This window comes from Saccopteryx leptura, chromosome 8 (assembly GCF_036850995.1).
Source record: "Saccopteryx leptura isolate mSacLep1 chromosome 8, mSacLep1_pri_phased_curated, whole genome shotgun sequence".
NCBI lineage: Eukaryota > Metazoa > Chordata > Mammalia > Chiroptera > Emballonuridae > Saccopteryx > Saccopteryx leptura.
In genome coordinates this window covers 98,103,684-98,123,772 of record NC_089510.1, presented here as the reverse complement: position 1 = coordinate 98,123,772, position 20,089 = coordinate 98,103,684, and the positions used below count along the sequence as shown (strand labels likewise).

General features: G+C 42.1%; 1 protein-coding gene across 1 annotated transcript; it reads right to left on the bottom strand.

The window, feature by feature from the left end:
* Positions 1-4,876: 4,876 nt before the first annotated feature.
* On the bottom strand, positions 4,877-18,268 carry LOC136379575 (cAMP and cAMP-inhibited cGMP 3',5'-cyclic phosphodiesterase 10A-like). Its single transcript, XM_066346935.1, has 6 exons — positions 18,208-18,268; positions 17,762-17,811; positions 9,513-9,622; positions 8,708-8,743; positions 7,822-7,966; positions 4,877-6,155 (listed from the first exon to the last, which is right to left on the bottom strand). The coding sequence occupies exons 1-6, from the start codon at positions 18,266-18,268 to the stop codon at positions 5,922-5,924; spliced, it is 636 nt and encodes a 211-aa protein (XP_066203032.1). The 3' UTR covers positions 4,877-5,921.
* Between the last annotated feature and the right edge of the window lie 1,821 nt (positions 18,269-20,089).

Sequence of the window (20,089 nt, the reverse complement as noted above, 5' to 3'; positions counted from 1 at the left end):
GATTTAGAGGCTAGCATGAGGAATTCAGCTACATCTACAATGATTACCCTCTCTACTTTTTGGTCTCATTTTTGGACACACTGGCGACTCACATCCCTGAAAGTAAGGTACATACTAGGGTGGACCATGCAGAGCCTAGCATGGGGAATTCAGCTACATCTAAAATGATTACCCACTCTTGATCCCGCTCTGAATCTGGGGCACACAGGGGACTCACCTTTCTGAGAGTAAGGTACTTCTTGATGGTGGACCATTCAGAGGGTAACATGGGTAATTCAATATGTTTACAATGATTACATTCTCTTGATCCCGATCCGACTCTGGGACACTCTGGAAACTCATTTCCATGAGAGTAAGGTACTTACTGAGGGTGGACCATGCAGAAGCCATCACGGGAAATTCAGCTACATCTACAATGATTAGCCTCTCTTGATCCCGCTTTGATGCTGGGACACACTGGAGACTCACCTCCCTGCAGGTAAGGTAGTTACTCAATATGGACCATCCAGAGGATAGCATGCGGAATTCTGCTACATCTACAATGAATACCCTCTTCTGATCTTGCTCTGACTCTGGGACACACTTTGGACTCACCTTCCTGAGAGTAAGGTACATACTGCGGGTGGACCATGCAGAGGCTAGCATGGGGAATTCACTATATCTTCAAAGAATACCCTGTCTTGATCCCGCTCTGAGTAGGGGAAACTGTGGGGACTAATACCCTTAAAGTAAGGTACTTGCTTACGGTGAACCATGCAGAGGTTAGCGTGGGAAATTCAGCTACATTTACATTGATTGCCCTCTCTTGATCCCACTCTAACACTGGGACACACTGGGGAATCACTTCTCTGAGAGTAAGGTACTTACAGAGGGTGGAACATGCAGAGAGTAACAAAAGGATTTCAGCTGTATCTATAATGATTACCCTCTCTTGATCCCGCTCCGACTCTGGGACATACTGAGGACTCACCTCCTTGAGAGTAAGGTACTTACTGAGGGTGGACCATGCAAAGGCTAGCACAAGGAATTCACTATATCTACAATGACTACCCTCTCTTGATCTCGCTCTGAATCTGGACACACTGGGGACTCACTTCTCTGAGAGTAATGTACTTACTGAGGGTTGACCATGCATAGGGTAGCATGGGGAATTCAGCTACATCTACAATGATATCCCTCTTTTGATATTGCTCTGACTCTGGGACACAGTTGAAACTAACTTCCTCAGAGTAAGTACTTACTGAGGGTAAATCATGGAAAGACTAGCATGAAAAATTTACTATATATACAATGATTACCAACTCTAGATCCCGCTCTGATTCTGGGAAATACTGGGGACTCACTTCTTGGAGACTAAGGTACTTACTGAGGGTGGACCATGCAAAGGATAGCACAAGGAATTCACTATATCTACAATGATTACCCACTTTTAATCTTGCTCTGACTCTGAGACACACTGGGGACTCACTTCCCTGAGAGTAAGGTACTTGCTGAGGGTGGACCATGCAGAGGTTAGTACAGGGAATTTACTATATGTACAGTGATTACCCTGTTTTGAACATGCTCTACCCTGGGAAACACTGTGGAGTCACTTTCCTGAGAGTAAGGTACTTACAGAGGGTGGACCATGTAGAGGCTAGCATGAGGAATTCACTATATCTACAATGAATAAATCCTGATCCTGCTCTGACTCTGGGACACTCTGATAACTCACTTATATGAGATTAAGATACATTCTAAGGGTGAGCCACGCAGAGGCTATCATTGGGTATTCACTATATCTACAATTTTACCCTCTCTTGATCCTGCTCTGTCTCTGGAACACACTGGGAAATCACTTTTCTGAGAGTAAGATACTTACTGAGGGTGGACCATTTAGAGGCTAGCATGAGGAATTCAGCTACATCTACAATGATTACCCTCTTTATTTTTTGGTCTCATTTTTGGACACACTGGCGACTCACATCCCTGAGAGTAAGGTACTTACTAAGGTGGACCATGCAGAGTGTAGCATGGGGTATTCAGCTATATCTACAATTATTCCCCTCTCTTGATCTCACTCTGACTCTGGGGCACACTATGTACTCACTTACCTGAGAGTAAAGAACATTCTGAGGGTGGACAATGCAGAGGCTAGATTGGGGAATTCACTATATCTACAATGATTACCCTCTCTTGATCCCGCTCTGACTCTGAAATACTCCGATAACTCAATTACATGAGAATAAGGTATATACTAAGGGTGGACTACACAGAGGCTATCATTGGGTATTCACTATATCTACAATCTTTACCCTCTCTTGATCCCACTCTGTCTCTGGATCACACTGGGGACTCACATAAAACCTGTAAGTAATGCTATTGAGAACAGAGCATATCAAACTTTGAATACATTTCCCAGTTTTGTCTATATTTAAATAACAAACAAGTATATAGGTCTGGTTTTGTCTTGCAAAACAATTATTATTATTATTACTATTTTGTGTTTTTCTGAAGTTAGAAGCCGGGAGGCAGACAGACTCCCACATGCGCCCGATCGGGACCCACCCAGCATGCCCACCAGGGGGTGATGCTCTGCCCATCTGGGGGGTTGCTCCATTGCCGTGGAGCCATCCTCAGTGCCCAAGCCAACTTTGCCCCAATGGAGTTTTGGCTGCAGGAGGACAAGAAAGAGATAGAAAGGAGAAGGAGAAGGGTGGAGAAGCAGATGGGCGCCTATCCTGTGTGCCCTGGCTGGGAATCAAACCCAGGACTTTCACACACTGGGATGACGCTCTATCACTGAGCCAACCAGCCAGAGCTCAATCAATATTATTTTAGAGATGAATGAAACTTTATTACTTACTTCAATATGAGGACTTTAATTTCAGAAGTAACTATTTTATTGACGCATACTGACACAGAAAGTTTGTAGCATTTAACTAAAACTATGAACTATGAAAACTAGGTCTACCACATTTAATATACTACAAAAATATACATTTTTAAATTTTTAAAATCTCATTAATATGGTTCAAATGTAAATTGACACAGAAAAACTAAAAGTTTAAGTGCAGTTTAATGGTGCTGAGAAAGCACCATAATTCATTTGAGAAGAAACATCAGAGCACAAATGTTGATCAGGACCTAATGACCTTACACAGTAAACTAAGTATTCATTATCATGAGCAGCGAGTACATATTTAGGAGGTAGCTGGTAAATATATAAGAATGTAAGTCTGGTAAGTAGACCAATTGATAGGCATGAGCTATAGGACTGTGTAAATTTAGCCATGGACTCATGATTAATATAACATAGTAATAAACAGTGTCTTTCATCATTTAAAAACAAATTATTTAGCTTTCAATTATGAAGAAAAATAAATGGATTAAGAAAGTTCAATAATTTTAAATAAGTTGAAGTCTATGCTAAAACTTAGAACACACTCATGCCCTGTACACTGAGGAATGCAGGGCAAGGAAGATAGTCAAGTAAACAGATTTCCACCAGACAGGTGGTGGCGCAGTGGAAAAGTGTCCACCTGGAATGCTGAAGTCCCAGGTCTGAACCCTGAGGTCGTTGGCTTGAGCAAGGGGTCACTGGCTCAGCTGGAGCCCCCCTGGTGAAGGCACACATGAGAAGCAATCAATGAAAAACTAAGGTGACATAACTATGAGTTGATGCTTCTCATCTCTCTCCCTTCCTGTCTGTCCCTCTCAATCTCTCTCTCTTTCTCTCATTAGCTAAAAAAAGAGGTACAGATATTTCCCACTGCAGAATGAACTAAAAGTGTCACATAAGAAATTCAACTGGACTTTGGAAAACTTACAAGATCACCAAATACACGAACAAGAGAAGGTGAAGGCTTCCCTTTCTATGTGTTCTGAAAAACATCATGTGTCCCAAGGCTACTGTTTTATTTTATCTCGAAAAGGATAGTTGGATTAGGGGATAAAAAAAGTTCTCATTCAGATTCCCTGTTTCTTTAGTTCTGTATCTAAGAAAGTAAGTGTGACACGAGCAGTGAGCTCAGACTGGCCAGCCGTGGAGGCTCTGAGCGCTGCAGCAGCTGGAGGTGGAGAGCGGCTGTGCTTCCTGCAGGGAGTCAGTCCTGACCAGGGTGAGGACGTGGGTCAGAAAGCAGAAGTCTTCCCAGTCCAGGGGAAACCAGCTGAACCTGGAATTTCTCCAAAGACCTGGACCGCCGGTCCAGGGCTAGCCCAGGGAGGCTCTCCAGGTCAAGCCTCCAGGCAACGGAACGTTATCTCTAGACACTGTATCTGAGCTACTAACCATAGGCAAGTTAAAATAACAATATCAACAACCAGTTTTAATTGACTGACACTTGTGTGGAAAATGCCAGGGAGGACTTTTTAGGAAAAAATCAGCTAGACTACTTTCTCTCCTCCTGCTGGTATTTTTCTCCCACAGAAACAGAAGTGTCTGGTGTCTTTACAGGTTCTGGTGAGACTGTATTTAGAAAAAATACTGCTGTATTTAGAAAAAAATACAGCAAATTTCAAATTCCAGTCACCACCCAAACATCTTCACACCTTTACCAGCAGCGTGAACATGGAGGAGAATGGGACACCAGGGCACAAACGTGGTCAGCGTCCTCACTGACTGCTTGCCCAGTGTTGTCACCAAGTGCAACAGTGGCCTCTGTCCCCATCAGGGCCCGTCCTGAATGCACACCATTCTCCAACAGCAGCTACCCGGCCCTGAAGTGACCACTTACTTTGACACTTCGAGGAGAAAGTCATTCAATTCCGTCTGCTTGGCAAGGCCCCGGCACAGATAATGGTGATGGATTATAACAGGGTTTTGCTTATTTAAAACTAAAACTTCCAGAATCCTTTTGACCTTATTTTATTTTAAAAGGTATAATACAATCACTTGGTTTATAATGTGATAACAGTCTCAGTGACAATCCATTTTTTCTTGCATGCTTCGATGTGCAGAGTGCTTCCCATGCACTGCCTGGCACTGACTGGCACACAGGGCAGGTGTGGGCCTGGCTTTTCGACCCGAGGCACAAGGATGTTCAGAGCCTCGCTCGGGACCGTCTGGGGGGTACACTCCCCTGCACCTGATGGATTGCTACTGAAGCTCAGGCCAGATTGGCTGTTGCCACCTAAGAAAAGAGGGTGATACATTTTCATGAGCCACGCACAGACATTCCACCAAGGACTTGCGCATAAGCGTGCACGAAAAACTTTCTGAGGTCACTGCACTTTTGAATATTTTGCCAAACAAAAGCATTAAATGTGGACAAGATTTCTCTTTTACATTCCCCCTTCCTTACAATGGACTGGAATGCTTCCTTGTTCCTCTTAATTTTGGATGCGAAGGAAAATAAGTGGATTAAAAAATTTCAAGTCCAGTGATTTTAACATAAATTATTTTTAGTTTAATAAAGGCCTCTAATGACCACTCTAAAATGATGAACCATTTCTAAAACTTTGCAGACAACTTCTCAAACTGTTAACTATTCTCCTTTTCTGTTATCCGTTCACTGAGTAAACATTAGCTGGGTGCCTGCCAGGTGCCAGGTGACTCTGGGCATGACATGCATCACCACTGAGGGCGGGGACAGAGACAGGGGAGAGAGAAAGGGAGGAGGATGTGGGTGGGCTGGTGGCAGTTCTTGAGAAAAGGGGAGCAGAGAGGAAAGAGGACACTGGACAGGAGCTGCTCAGGACGGCCTCACTGACAGGGCCACCTTCTAGGGCCCCAACATGTGGTGGCTGGAGGTGGGGAGGACGAGAACGAGCACAGCACATGGGTGAGCAGCCTGGATCAGGGTCCCATGTGGCTGGAGGGAAGGAGAGGAAGAGTAAAAAATGCCTCTATTTCCAGTATAATCAGTCCTCTCTCTAAAAAACTGCAAAACAAACACCCCAGAATAGTTTTTAATCATTGGTGTAAGTATCAAACATTGTTAAGCTGACGTGGTTTTAAACATCCACTCGTGTTCACTGAAGTGTATGACGAGCATCTCCCATGGGCTGGCTTTCACCTCCTGGTGGCTCAGGCAGAAGGTGTCCTTGCCCCAGTGCTGGTCCAGCTCCAGGATGCCGACCAGGTCCCCAATCGCAGTGACGATCGGCAAACAGAGGACAGACAGTATTCGCGTCCCCGACTCCAGCTTAGTGCCTCTGGGAAACCGCTTATCCTAAAAAGTAAAATGGAAAAAAAGATACAAATTTGGAAAAGGAAATGAAATAGTGAAACTACAATTTTTATTCCTGTAAGAAATCACTTAGTACTTGTAAGCAACAATGAGCAGTCTTCTCGAGGAAAAATGAAATGACCATGGCCACTGGGAACACGGTTTAAGAAAATGTTTATCTTGAGCGACACAGAACCTGTGGGCTGGTCCTGCTCAGACTGCTACCTTTGTAAGGCAAGGTTTCATCAATTCATATATGTTCATTTCATGTGATAATAAAAGTAATTATGATGGCTAGTATAATTATTCATCGCCTGCTACTGTGCCTGAACTTTGATAAGGGCTTTGCAAGTACAACATCACAAGGGAAAATTACTCCAAATGTAGGGACTTTATGAAGGAAATTACATGTAAAATGTTTCTTTTCTATTTTGAAGGTTAGAATAACACAAAAGTGGGTGTTAATGATAGCCATTCTAACTGAACCTCAAAGACTCATATCAAATATACAAATCATCCAACAGTTATCAATTTTTTTATCATAAGAAATAAAATTGGTTCTTTGACTTTAATTATTTCTAGCTTAGCAAATGCTCTAAGAAGAATACAGGGAAATCAAATGAATCAATATCAAAATACCAATTCTATTTATTCAGTTTTTGCTGTCTGTGGGATGCTTTTCATGAACCTGAAATAGCACAAATCTATACTTACAATTTACAAATCCTTTGAAAGTTTGCATAGACAATAGTACATTTTCAAATGACAACTTATATGTCACCTGCCTTTAACACTTGCTTTTTAACAATGAAGTATCTGTGACACATAGCACTGTCTTGGCTCAGAGTTACAGACAGCACAATGTGGGATCTGACATAGTTGTCCACTGTGATGTGACTGTGACCACATGCTCTGTTTATTAGCCTCTGTCACGTCACATACTTGTCTTTTCTCTTTGTGGTGGGAATAAGTAAGATCTGGGATCTTAACAAGTTTAAAATTATGTCACGTATCATTGCCTATATTCATACTATACAACATTTACTTTAAACACTTTTCCTTTCTTAAATAAATTAACTAGCTACCTGATTTGTTCAAGGTCATACAGATCATCAGAGGCAGAACCAAACTTAAAACCCACATTTTATGATTCTAGTTTAGTAATTTTTCAGAACACACATGGGGAGCTGAGGTCATCAGAGACCAGCCAGCTCTGACCTGGTGGCCTGTGCACATCAGACTAGTGTAAGCTGCCCGGCCAAACACAGCCCAGACCACAGACGGGCCAGGCCCATACACTCGGGCTCAGCGGGGGGCTGCCGTGTAACACTGACATTCAGGGCATCTGTCACATGGCAATGGCTGGCTACTCACTCATCTGCATCCTGTTAGAATTTATGAAATATAAGAAAGTTAGTTTGCAGGAAGATGAATATATATTTTTATGCGTAACTGCATGGGCATACATTCTACTAAAAACTATTTAATCTAGCTCTCAGGTATAGAAAGTATGGTATTCTGAGTACAAAGGAGCTTGTTTACATACAAATTCATTTATCAAACTGTATCTTGCTTTAATAAAATGGCTACGTTACAACATCAGAATAAGTGGTCTTTCTAACGAAACACTTCAGGGTACACATAGCACAGCGAGGGGAAAGCCACGTACCTCAAGGATGTTCTCCACCAGCAGCGTCTTCCTGGACTTGGCCACATAGGCCGAGGTGACGGTGCCCTGGGCAATGGGCCCCGCGGGGGCCAGTCGTGGCTTCCCTTCCTTGACCCCGGGGGGGGGGTGTGAACATGCACAGGCTCTGGCAAGAAGAAGGGGACACATGTCAAGGGCTGACCTGCGTGCAGCACAGCAGAGACTTCTGGGGATTGCCTGGCAGGCCCCCGAGGTCTGGGTGCTGGGGGAGAGCCCAGGACGAGAGGTGCAGGTACTTTGTGATGTGGAGACTGAGTGTCTGAGGAGAAACTCACACATTTCCTGCACTCACAAAACACAGAACTTCAGTGAACATCTGTGCACAGGAGGGCTCTGAAAATAGCTTCCTATCTGATCCGTTCAAAACACTAAATTAAATTTAAAAAATGTAAGTGATCCTTAGGCTGAAGACAGTGCCACACTGGAACCAAACACAAGAGGCCCAAGCTTTCCACAGACTTGGCCCATGGCTCTGAAGACAGGACAGTTGCTGTAGTTAAAAGGGTTTGGTTATACTTTTAATTTTCATCCAGAATCTTTCTTTCTGAAAACATTTTCTTATCTTGCAACCCAGTCATTCCCTCCCTTAACCTGGACCACCTGCAAAATATCTGGGGGTGGGGTAGAGTTCTGACATGATCTCTAAGTAAACATTTTAAAAATATGATCAGTTATTTTGACTAAATCAAATCCTATTTTTAAATAACTACCTACTAAATCAGAACTGCTTCTCTAAACAAATAATCTAGAGATCGAGGGCAACATTCTGACCTAAACTGTATTACAATTATCTACTCAATTTGAAACTGACCAGGATTCAGGTGAAGTCTCCCAGCAGCACATTTACCTCACACTGGACTGCTTTACATTAAAGGCTGAAGACCTTCAGAGGCAATTAAGCATTAGACAATCCCCTTAAGCTAAACATGTCCCTATTAACTCTCATCATTAATAAACTAATTCTAAGTGAAGACAGTGAGTTGGAGGTATTTGTGAACCTATCACTTGAGTAGTTTTCAAGCTCTGTAATGTCAAAGACCCTTTCTTTCAAATGAATTCTTACTCAACACAAGAAAATGTGCCTTATAGCCCAGAGCTCCATCAGTCGGCTGAGAACAGGGGCCAGGAAAATGGTGTTGCCCACCTCCCACCCCTGCCACTTTAAATAAGTCACCCTTTCTAGGGTAGTAGCTTTGCTCCAAATATGTTTATCCACACTGCCTCTACACCAAGAATGTCGTTAAGTAGTATTTCCTGGTAAGTACATGCCTGTAAAAATATATTCTAAATGGTTATTTTTTTAAATGTTCAAATACAAGTCAGGCACTTTAAAAGGATTTTAAGCATTTAACTATATATGTGATAAATGACAATGTCACCTTATTTAGTTTGAAAGAGACCAGAAATCAGAATTTCTCTTCCAAAATGCTGTGATTCTATGTACTCTGCACTGATTCCCACATTGAGTGGCTGAGGTGAGACCTCTGTTAGACATAGGATCTTACTGCCCCAACACAACTCCCGGTGCAGTAAGACCAAGGGAAAAGTAGAAAAACAAATCAAGAACAGGAAGAGAGATGATTCCAGGACAGATGTAAACGATGTGGTGTATTTAACTTGAAGATGAGACAGAAGTGAGGATTTTCCCAAACTCCGAGCAGTTCACCACAAGGATGCTGCCGGGCACGTGAGTACTGGTCCTCTCTGCACCGGAGAGGACGTGCAGGAAGTGAATTCTGGCTGAACTAAGTGTGAGGCAGCTCTGAGAGCCCCAGGCAGGGGGGGAAGGAAACCCTAGAGCACACCCCAGCCTGGCTCCTCCTCTTGCTGTTAGTACAGTTGCTGACCTTGTTGTTTGAAGGCATATGACACACACCTTTTCTGGATGACACTGCTCTATGCCCATTACAGCTGGATTTAGCATCTTCAAGTTATATACTTTGCACGATAATGCAATAATGATAATATAGCTTATATATTGCTCTATTAGATCATTTAATATCATAAAACACTTATTGCAGGCCCTGGCCGGTTGGCTCAGTGGTAAAGCATCGGCCTGGCATTCAGGAGTCCTGGGTTTGATTCCTGACCAGGGCACACAGGAGAGGCACCCATCTGCTTTTCCACTCCTCCCCCTCTCCTTCCTCTCTGTCTCTCTCTTCCCCTCCCGCAGCCAAGGCTCCATTGGAGCAAAGATGGCCCGGGCACTGAGGATGGCTCTGTGGCCTCTGCCTCAGGCACTAGAATGGCTCTGGTCGCAACAGAGCGGCGCCCCAGATGGGCAGAGCATCGCCCCCTGGTGGGCATGCCGGGTGGATCCCAGACGGGCACATGTGGGGGTCTGACTGCCTCCCCGTTTCCAGCTTCAGAAAAAAATACAAAAAAAAAAAACCCACTTATTGCCTCGCTACAGGGTTTCTATACAAAGAAACAGATAAGCAAATACTGGACTAGCATATATGGAAAACTATTCTATTACACTTGCTGGAAATAAATGGTTTACAAGCCTTTTAATTACTTGACTGAATCTGAAAAACCTCTCTTTATGGATAAATAATTATCAAAAACTTAAATAACTCTTTACAGTGGGAACTTTATATTTGTTTTAGTCACTAGCTCACAATTTTTTTTATCATATTTACCAAACAGAAATAAAATGAGAGCTAAGGGCAGGAGCTGACAAAACATTAGGCCATGTCACACTGGCACACGCAGGCCAGAGCCCAGGCAGGAGCATAAAATGGGGACCACTGTTAGACAGGCACCATTTCACAGCCTCACATACTGTCATCTGCACTAACAGTTTCCTATACTATTGGAAGATTTTAAGTTTTGGAGTTTTTTTCTTTTTTTAAAGATTTCATTTATTCACTTGAGAGGAGACAGAGAGACAGAGAGAGGGAAAGAGAGAAGTGGGGAAGGAGCAAGAAGCATCAACTCCCACATGTGCCTTGACTGGGTAAGCTCAGAGATTTGAACCTGCAACCTCAGCATTCCAGGTCGAGGCTTCATTCCCTGTGTCACCACAGGTCAGGCTTTTATTTTCCACTCATAAAATCCACCTATGTAAAAGCTCCCCCCTTAGCATCTACTGCTGACTGAAGGTCAGCCACTGGTCTGAGCTGTGAGGTTTCTAACTCATGTTCACTATACTCTCTGGTTGATAGGATGACAGGCAGCTATTCCTGCAAACAGAAAAAGTCAGTAACAAACTCTGACTTTTGTGTGTGTTACAGGATGAGGGAAAAGTTGTTAAAGCTACCTTTGTTCCCTGGTACTAACCAAACAGACAGCTATGTCCTGAAAAGCCTTCTTTCTCCCGCTGCTCTAACTTCCACCGCCATCGCCATCATATGCTGAGTCCCCAGAACACCCGTGTCTGCCTCTGAGCACGGTGCAGTCCCCTTGGGTGGCGTGTCAGCCACACTGCTTTAATTCCTGTAACTTCAGAGTACTATTTCCTCTGGCAAGACAAGTCTCGCTTTGGTTCATGATTAATTTTTTTTTTTTAAATAAATTTTTATTAATGGTAATGGGATGACATTAATAAATCAGGGTACATATATTCAAAGAAAACATGTCTAGGTTATTTTGTCATTAAATTATGTTGCATACCCCTCGCCCAAAGTCAGATTGTCCTTCGCCACCCTCTATCTAGTTCTCTGTGCCCCTCCCCCTCCCCCTAACTCTCCCCCTGTCCTCCCTCCCCCCACCCCTGGTAACCACCACACTCTTGTCCGTGTCTCTTAGTCTCATTTTTATGTTCCACCAATGTATGGAATCATGTAGTTCTTGTTTTTTTCTGATTTACTTATTTCACTCCGTATAATGTTATCAAGATCCCACCATTTTGCTGTAAATGATCTGATGTCATCGTTTCTTATGGCTGAGTAGTATTCCATAGTGTATATGTGCCACATCTTCTTTATCCAGTCTTCTATTGAAGGGCTTTTTGGTTGTTTCCATGTCTTGGCCACTGTGAACAGTGCTGCAATGAACATCAGATTTATATGGAACTATAAAAAACCCCGAATAGCCAAAACAATCCTAAGGAAAAAGAATGAAGCTGGGGGCATTAAAATACCTGACTTTAAACTATATTATAGGGCCACAATAATCAAAACAGCATGGTATTGGCAGAAAAATAGACACTCAGACCAATGGAACAGAATAGAAAGCCCAGAAATAAAACCACATATATATGGTCAAATAATCTTTGATAAAGGGGCCAACAACACACAATGGAGAAAAGAAAGCCTCTTCAACAAATGGTGTTGGGAAAACTGGAAAGCCACATGCAAAAGAATGAAACTCGACTACAGCCTGTCCCCATGTACTAAAATTAATTCAAAATGGATCAAAGACCTAAATATAAGACCTGAAACAATAAAGTACATAGAAGAAGACATAGGTACTAAACTCATGGACCTGGGTTTTAAAGAACATTTTATGAACTTGACTCCAATGGCAAGAGAAGTGAAGGCAAAGATAAATGAATGGGACTACATCAGAATAAAAAGTTTTTGCTCAGCAAGAGAAACTGATATAAAAATAAACAGACAGCCAACTAAATGGGAAATGATATTTTCAAACAACAGCTCAGATAAGGGCCTAATTTCCAAAATTTACAAAGAACTCATAAAACTCAACAACAAACAAACAAACAATCCAATAAAAAAATGGGAAGAGGACATGAATAGACACTTCTCCCAGGAAGAGATACAAATGGCCAACAGATATATGAAAAAATGCTCAGCTTCATTAGTTATTAGGGAAATGCAAATCAAAACTACAATGAGATACCACCTCACCCCTGTTAGATTAGCTATGATCAACAAGACGGGTAATAGCAAATGTTGGAGAGGCTGTGGAGAAAAAGGAACCCTCATTCACTGTTGGTGGGACTGTAAAGTAGTACAACCATTATGGAGGAAAGTATGGTGGTTCCTCAAAAAACTGCAAATAGAACTACCTTATGACCCAGCAATCCCTCTACTGGGTATATACCCCAAAACCTCAGAAACATTGATACGTGAAGACACATGTAGCCTCATGATTTATTTTTAGTAGACACATCCTGTGTTTTTGGTTGGCGAGGGGACGGCACTAATTTGTTAACAAACAATGGGTGCAAATAACATTCTAAAGAGGCTTTTAAAGAAAACAAGGGCCTTATTTCTCAAACTCAATGGTGACTTTTGACATAGGATTTCACTGAGGTGTTCAGATTAATAATATAAAAACATTATACTCACTATTTTCATAAAAGATGAATGAAAACTGCTCTTCATAAAAAAACACACAATATTTTAAAGTGTGTTAAGACTTCTCAGCAAACATTTACAGTATCTAATTTGCCCATGAAATTCAGTGTTGGACTGAGTCTGTAAAACTGATCGCTGCTCTAATGTAGTATACAGACAGCTATAAAAACTTCTGCTAGCACAACCAACAATAAACTGAAAGAGAAATTAAGGACACAATCCCCTTAACTATTCCAACAAAAAGAATAAATTACCTAGGAGTAAATTTAACCAAGGAGGTAAAGGACTTATACTCTGAAAATTGTAAGACATTATAAAAAGAAATCAAGGAAGATACAAACAAGTGGAGGCATATACTGTGTTCATGGATAGGAAGAATAAGCATCATTAAAATGTCTATATTACCCAGAGAATTCTATAAGTTTAATGCAATTCCTATTGAAATACCAATGGCATACTTCAAAGATACAGAACAAATATTCCAAAAATATATATGGAACCAAAAAGAACACGAATAGCCTCAGCAATCTTAAAAAGGAAAAATAAAGTGGGAGATATCACACTTCCTGATATCAAGTTATACTACAAAGCTATTGTTCCCAAAACAGCTTGATACTGGCATAAGAACAGGCATATAGATCAATGGAACAGAACAGAGAACCCAGAAATAAACCCACATCTTTATGGACAATTGATATTTGACAAAGGAGGTAAGAGCATACAATGGAGTATAGACAGTCTCTTTAATAAATGGTGTTGGGAAAATTGTACAGGTACACACACAAAAATAAAACTAGACCACCAATTTATGCCATTCACAAAAATAAACTCAAAGTGGATAAAAGACTTAAATTTAAGTTATGAAACCATAAACATCTTGAAAGAAAACATAAGCAGTAAGCTCTACAACATCTCTCATAGAAATGTTTTTTTCCACAGGCAAGTGAAATAAAGGACAGAATGAACAAATGGTACTATAGCAAACTAAAAAGCTTTTGCACAGCAAAAGACACCATTAACAAAATAAAAAGACAACCCACACAATGGGAGAATATATTCACCAATATGTCTGATAAGGAGTTAATAACCAAAATTTATAAAGAACTTCTGAAACTCAACACCAGAAAGGTAAACAACCCAATTTAAAAATGGGCAAAGGACCTGAATAGACACTTCTTCAAAGAGGACATACAGATGGCCAACAGGCAGATGAAAAAATGCTCAGCATCACTAATCATTAGAGAAATGCAAATTAAAACCACAATGAGATACCACCTCACACCAGTCAGAATGGCGCTCATTAACAAAACAACACAGAATAAGTGCTGGCGAGGATGTGGAGAAAAGGGAACCCTCCTGCACTGCTAATGCAGACTGGTGCAGCCACTGTGGAAAACAGTATGGACATTCCTCAAAAAATTAAAAATTGAACTGCCTTTGGACCCAGCCACCCCACTTTTAGGAATATATCCTAAGAACACCAAATCACTAATTCAAAAGAAGAAATGCACCCCCATGTTTATGGCAGCATTGTTCACAATAGCAAAGATCTGAAAACAGTCCAAATGTCCGTCAGTGGAAGAGCGAATTAAAAAGCAATGGTACATATACACAATGGAATACTATGTAGTTGTGAAAAAGAAGGAAATCTTACCTTTTGTGACAACATGGATGGACCTGGAGATTATTATGCTAAGTGAAATAAGCCAGGCAGAGAAAGAAAAGAATCATATGACCTCACTTATATGTGGAATCTAATGAACAAAGTGAACTGAGGAACAAAATAGAGGCAGAGGCAGGGTCACAGGGCCAGAAAGACAGCAGTCAGAGGGAAGAGGGATGAAGGGATGGGATCAGAGAAGATAAAGGGATTCATGAAACTGTATATACATAACACAGAGATATAGGTAACACGACAAAAAATCTCAGACGGAAGGGGAGAGGGAGCTTGAGGGAGGGGGCAAAGAACAGTAAAGGGTGGGTAATGGGGGACAAGGGGGTGGAGGGGGTGGGAGTTATACTGAATGGGACACTTGAAGCCATGTTAACACAATAAATTAAAATTAATAAAAATCAGAAAAAAAGAAATAAAGTATGCATCCTTAAAAAGAAAACAAAGAAACTTCTACTAGCACAAACACTTTTCAGAGACTAGAAATAAAAAACTACAACTGAATGCAAGGAAGTGTTTCAAAGCTTCAGTCCTAACTAGCACTGCCCTCTCCAGAGTGGAAGTTCCTGTGCTCAGGCGTGCAGCCTGACAAGTGACGCTGAGTCCCTCACTCCCACTGGAAGCTGCTCTGTGGTGACAGACCTCAGTCTGCCACCTCCAACAGCAGCAGGGTGACAGTTAGCTTTCCAATTTTTCAGAGAAACTAAATGCACGAGCCAATATTTTATAGTAACCACAAACTTTCTTACATATTTCTAAAGTTAAGTGATCTTATAGAGAGAAGATTGGTAATCGTCATCACAGCCAGTCAGCTGGCTCAACAAGGGAATAAAACAGCACTGAAATTTAGCAAAGAGCAAATTAAAAAAGGAAGATGTGGTGTAAAGCAGAACAGACTCACAGTTTATTTTAAAAACCTAATTTTATAGTGAAGTGGGAACATGGGTCCGTGAACAGCAATTACTTGTGTCTCACTTGGTCAACACCAGTTCTCATCTTCCTTTCCACACACAGTTCAAAGATCACTTTACTGATGAAGCTTCATTTTTATGAAAAGGCTTTACCTCATAACCAGTTAAATCTTAGAAATATTTCTTAAGATGAAAAAATGATTGAGGTGTACTATTATTTTTCCTACAGACAGCAGATGGCACTAGCTGGTAAGTGAATGCAGACCCATGCAAATAGCATGAGCAACCAGCCCACACTGTCACCCAAAACCTGAATTAGAAAAGTAACTCTGCAGAATTCTTGAGAGTAAACCTACTAAAGTTTACTACTGCACAACTAAAAAAGTCACACAATTATTGTAAACCACTGGCTCCAACTGGCTTCTAAAACCAACAGATGAAATGCTATCTATGCACTTACTTTATGTTTTAAATTCTTTTAAATATTGTTAGAGCCTACAAGGTCTTCCGCTTTTACAAACAGCTACTATGGATAACACAATAAAACTGCAATGATGACTTTATGAAGTTTGTTACACATCAATTAGCTGGAGTATATGACCAGCTACAAAAAGAGAAAAACTAAAAACATAAGTTGAATTAACAAAATCTTAACCACAGAAAAGAGTTTTGTCCAACAAGCATCTCCAGAGGAGCCTGGACAGACAGGTCAGATGCTGCTCGGGTCAGGACACAGACCCCTGCTTCCTTTCTGGGCTCACCATTTCTCACAGATCGCTGCTTCTTTCTAGAAGTCCTTTATTTTCCCTGCTTATCTACTGAGTGGGTGGGCTTCCAGGCTCCGCCCAAAAAGGGCTGATCATACAGGCTGCTTTTAATGTGATTCCCCAGCGCCCATCCAAAGCAGGTCCCTGGGCACCGTGGCCCCTCTCTCAGCCCCCCCACCCCACACCCCCCACCCCGGGCCCCTCCCTGACTGCTCTTCACACCATGCACTCTGACTTAGTGTGGATTTTTTTACTTCCCCCTACTGCTTGCACATTCTTGGATGGCAGAAATGACTCATTATTTATCATCGTATGCTCAGTAATTTAGCAATTTTTGCTACACAGCAGGTGTTTGAAATGGTTTGCAGGATGAAGAATATTCATGACATAATATTTCAGCAGTGGAGGTTAAATTAACTTTTAGAAAGTTCAAGACTCATCCAAGTCACAAAGTAGCAGACTGCACTCACACAATCTAACTCCAAACTCCTTTGAAAAGCTATTCACTGGGAAGCTTTACTTCTCTTTGCAAGCTCTGAAACAGAGTTGTTCTGAAACAAGGGTTCTCTCTCCTGAGGGGCTGTGCCAGTGCAATGTGCCTAGACTGGTGCAGAACCCTATTCAAGATCATCACTGTGCCCAGGCTGAGTAACTGCCTGCACTGCATCCTGAGACAGCTGTGAATGCTTCTCCACAGGCTGCAGGTGGCAGTGAGCTGTGCTCTATGTCAGGTAACCAGCAGCACAGGGTCAGGCCAGTCCCATGGCAGATGGGAACAGGCATCCCTGAGGGGCCCCCACCACGAAAGCATCTGAACCATGACTATCGCCACTCAGGGAGCTAGACTCCTTAGTAACTCTGTCCCACAGCTTTGAATCATCTTCAACAAACCTAAAAAACAATCACATTTTGAAAGTGCTTAACTTTTCTTCTCATTTTATTTTACTGCAGATTATGTACAGAAGGGACACAGACTGTCCACCATAGTGAAACAACTTCTGTGCAAAACTGTAAATCTAAAAATGCCATTTGCAAAATAGCACACCACAAAACAAAACCAAAACAACTGATAAATTACAAGATTTTATGCCTAAATGTTTGTTTCCATTTTGGTAAGATTATGGGCTGGTAATAACCACATATAGCAACCAAGTACAAGATGAGTTTCAAGTACTTAATTACAATGTTATCAAGTTGTTAACATAGTATCTTTTATTACAAGCTTATGATATTTTCCTAAGTAGAGCACAAAAAAAAAGCAAACAAACCCTAATTGTTGATACTTACGTTGTTGCACTCGCCAAGGAAATACAGTGTGAATCCATCAGCTTTGGTGGCTGTCAGGTAACAGGAAGAAACACGGTGAATAGAGGAGCAGAGGGCAGGCTCTCCAGGGTGAGCTCCACAGGAGCCTTCTCAGTGGTCTGTGAACAAACGTCACTCGAGCCGCACAGCACGTGGAACAGAGTGGCTTACCGCTTCATTCAGTTACATAATTAGAGTATTTTCATTCACATTCATCAGCTATTGCAAATTTTAAGATGTGACATCCTCAAAGAATATAGTCCTCAGTGTACTGTTTAATAACATATTTGTCAAACATTAAAATCAGTATTAAAAATATTTTTAAAGTTTGGTAATTGTATTTAATTGTTAAGGTATTAAAAGCACTGGAATTGATATTCATAATATTGAATGACCAATATAAGCACCAACCAAGAAGAATTATGTACCTGTGCGTGTCATCACTGAGGATGACATAGTTTGGCTTTTCCGAAATGGCTTCAGGGCCATCTGACGGCAATGACCAGGGCAGTCAGTAGACTAAATCTTGGAGAAGTCGCCCCAACTGAAGACGGCTTAACCCCTTCTGACCTGTGTGGCCTTCGTAAGAGGTCTGGCCTGTCTTTGCCAAAGCCTTCTTGCCAGTAAAATGGTGATAATCATATACAAAGGGGCCAAATCAATTTAAAATGCTTCTTCCTTACAAATTAATAATTTCTTGTATAAATGTGATTTAGTTCAATATAACTATATAAAGAAAACCAGGTTTTAATTAGAAGACATAGTATATTTCATTTAAGCATCAGGCAGATACATTTTTTGGCGTTCTGGTAGTTTCATAATAAAATATTTTCACCTTACATTTAACCCAAGAATAGCAGTACATGAATGATGCTCATGTGACTGGACAAGGACACCGTCTCGGCCCTTTCCTGCAGTGAGACAAGGACTATAGGCTCCGATGTCCCCCCTGGGGGACCGCAAGGGCCTTACCCACTTGGATGACGTGGCTGAGCTTATACAGGAGCAGCTGGTTGTTGCCGCCCGTGTCCAGCTGCTGCTCTATGTAGCTGCTCAGCTCCTACACCATGCCCTGCATGTTCATGTCTTGGTACTTTGAATAAAAAATAAAAACAAACAAAAAAAAGGCACAATTAAATATAATAAAATAAAAGTTCCTTAGCCCTGGCCGGTTGGCTCAGTGGTAGAGCGTCGGCCTAGCGTGCGGAGGACCCGGGTTCGATTCCCGGCCAGGGCACACAGGAGAAGCACCCATTTGCTTCTCCACCCCTCCGCCGCGCTTTCCTCTCTGTCTCTCTCTTCCCCTCCTGCAGCCAAGGCTCCATTGGAGCAAAGATGGCCTGGGCGCTGGGGATGGCTCTGTGGCCTCTGCCTCAGGTGCTAGAGTGGCTCTGGTCAAAACATGGTGACGCCCAGGATGGGCAGAGCATCGCCCCCTGGTGGGCAGAGCGTCGCCCCTGGTGGGCGTGCCGGGTGGATCCCGGTAGGGCGCATGCGGGAGTCTGACTGTCTCTCCCTGTTTCCAGCTTCAGAAAAATGAAAAAAAAAAAATTAAAAAAATAAAATAAAAGTTCCTTAGTTTGTAAAACATATATACTATCTACATATATGACTTGATATACTGGCTCCTGGTTATGCTTTCATAGAGCATGATTTAATACAGTCTACTATAAAAACTGATTGCAAACTAAAAATGTTATGACTTACTTAGAATTATCTTTAGACTTCATGCATGCCTATTTACATTAAATCTCAAATGTTACAAATTACAACTTTGTTTCTAAAGTTGTATGTCTTATGTAGCAGGCAGAAGTTGGCTGAGTGGAACATTGTGAGAAGGTAGAAAAGTCGCCCTTATGCACTGCCCCAGGTGAGACCAAGTTTATTACTGTCCTGTCCCCTGCACCAGTATGGCTACCACCCAAGTCCCACCCCAATGCTCCACTAGAACAAGCCAGAGCTCATCCTGCCCCCCCCCATGTTGCCACAGTGGTCCCCCAGCAAACCCAGGCCTCAGGCATGGTCCAGGCCCCGGAAACACAGCAGGTGGACTAGGCCTGGCAAGAAGGCAGAGGCTGAGCTAGAGCGACTCTGGGTACCAGCACCACTGTGTCTTCCCCAAATGCCCTGGTTCTGACATAAGCTTCCCTCCATCCAGCTCATCTTCCTAGGCCTCCTCTCCACAACAGTCCAAGGTGAACTTGAAAAATAAAATGCAATTCTCTCACTGTCAGGCCTCCAAGACCCCTGGGTTTCCCAAGCACTTAGAATAACAGACAGAATGCTTGGTGTCCTCACACAGTGGGGGGT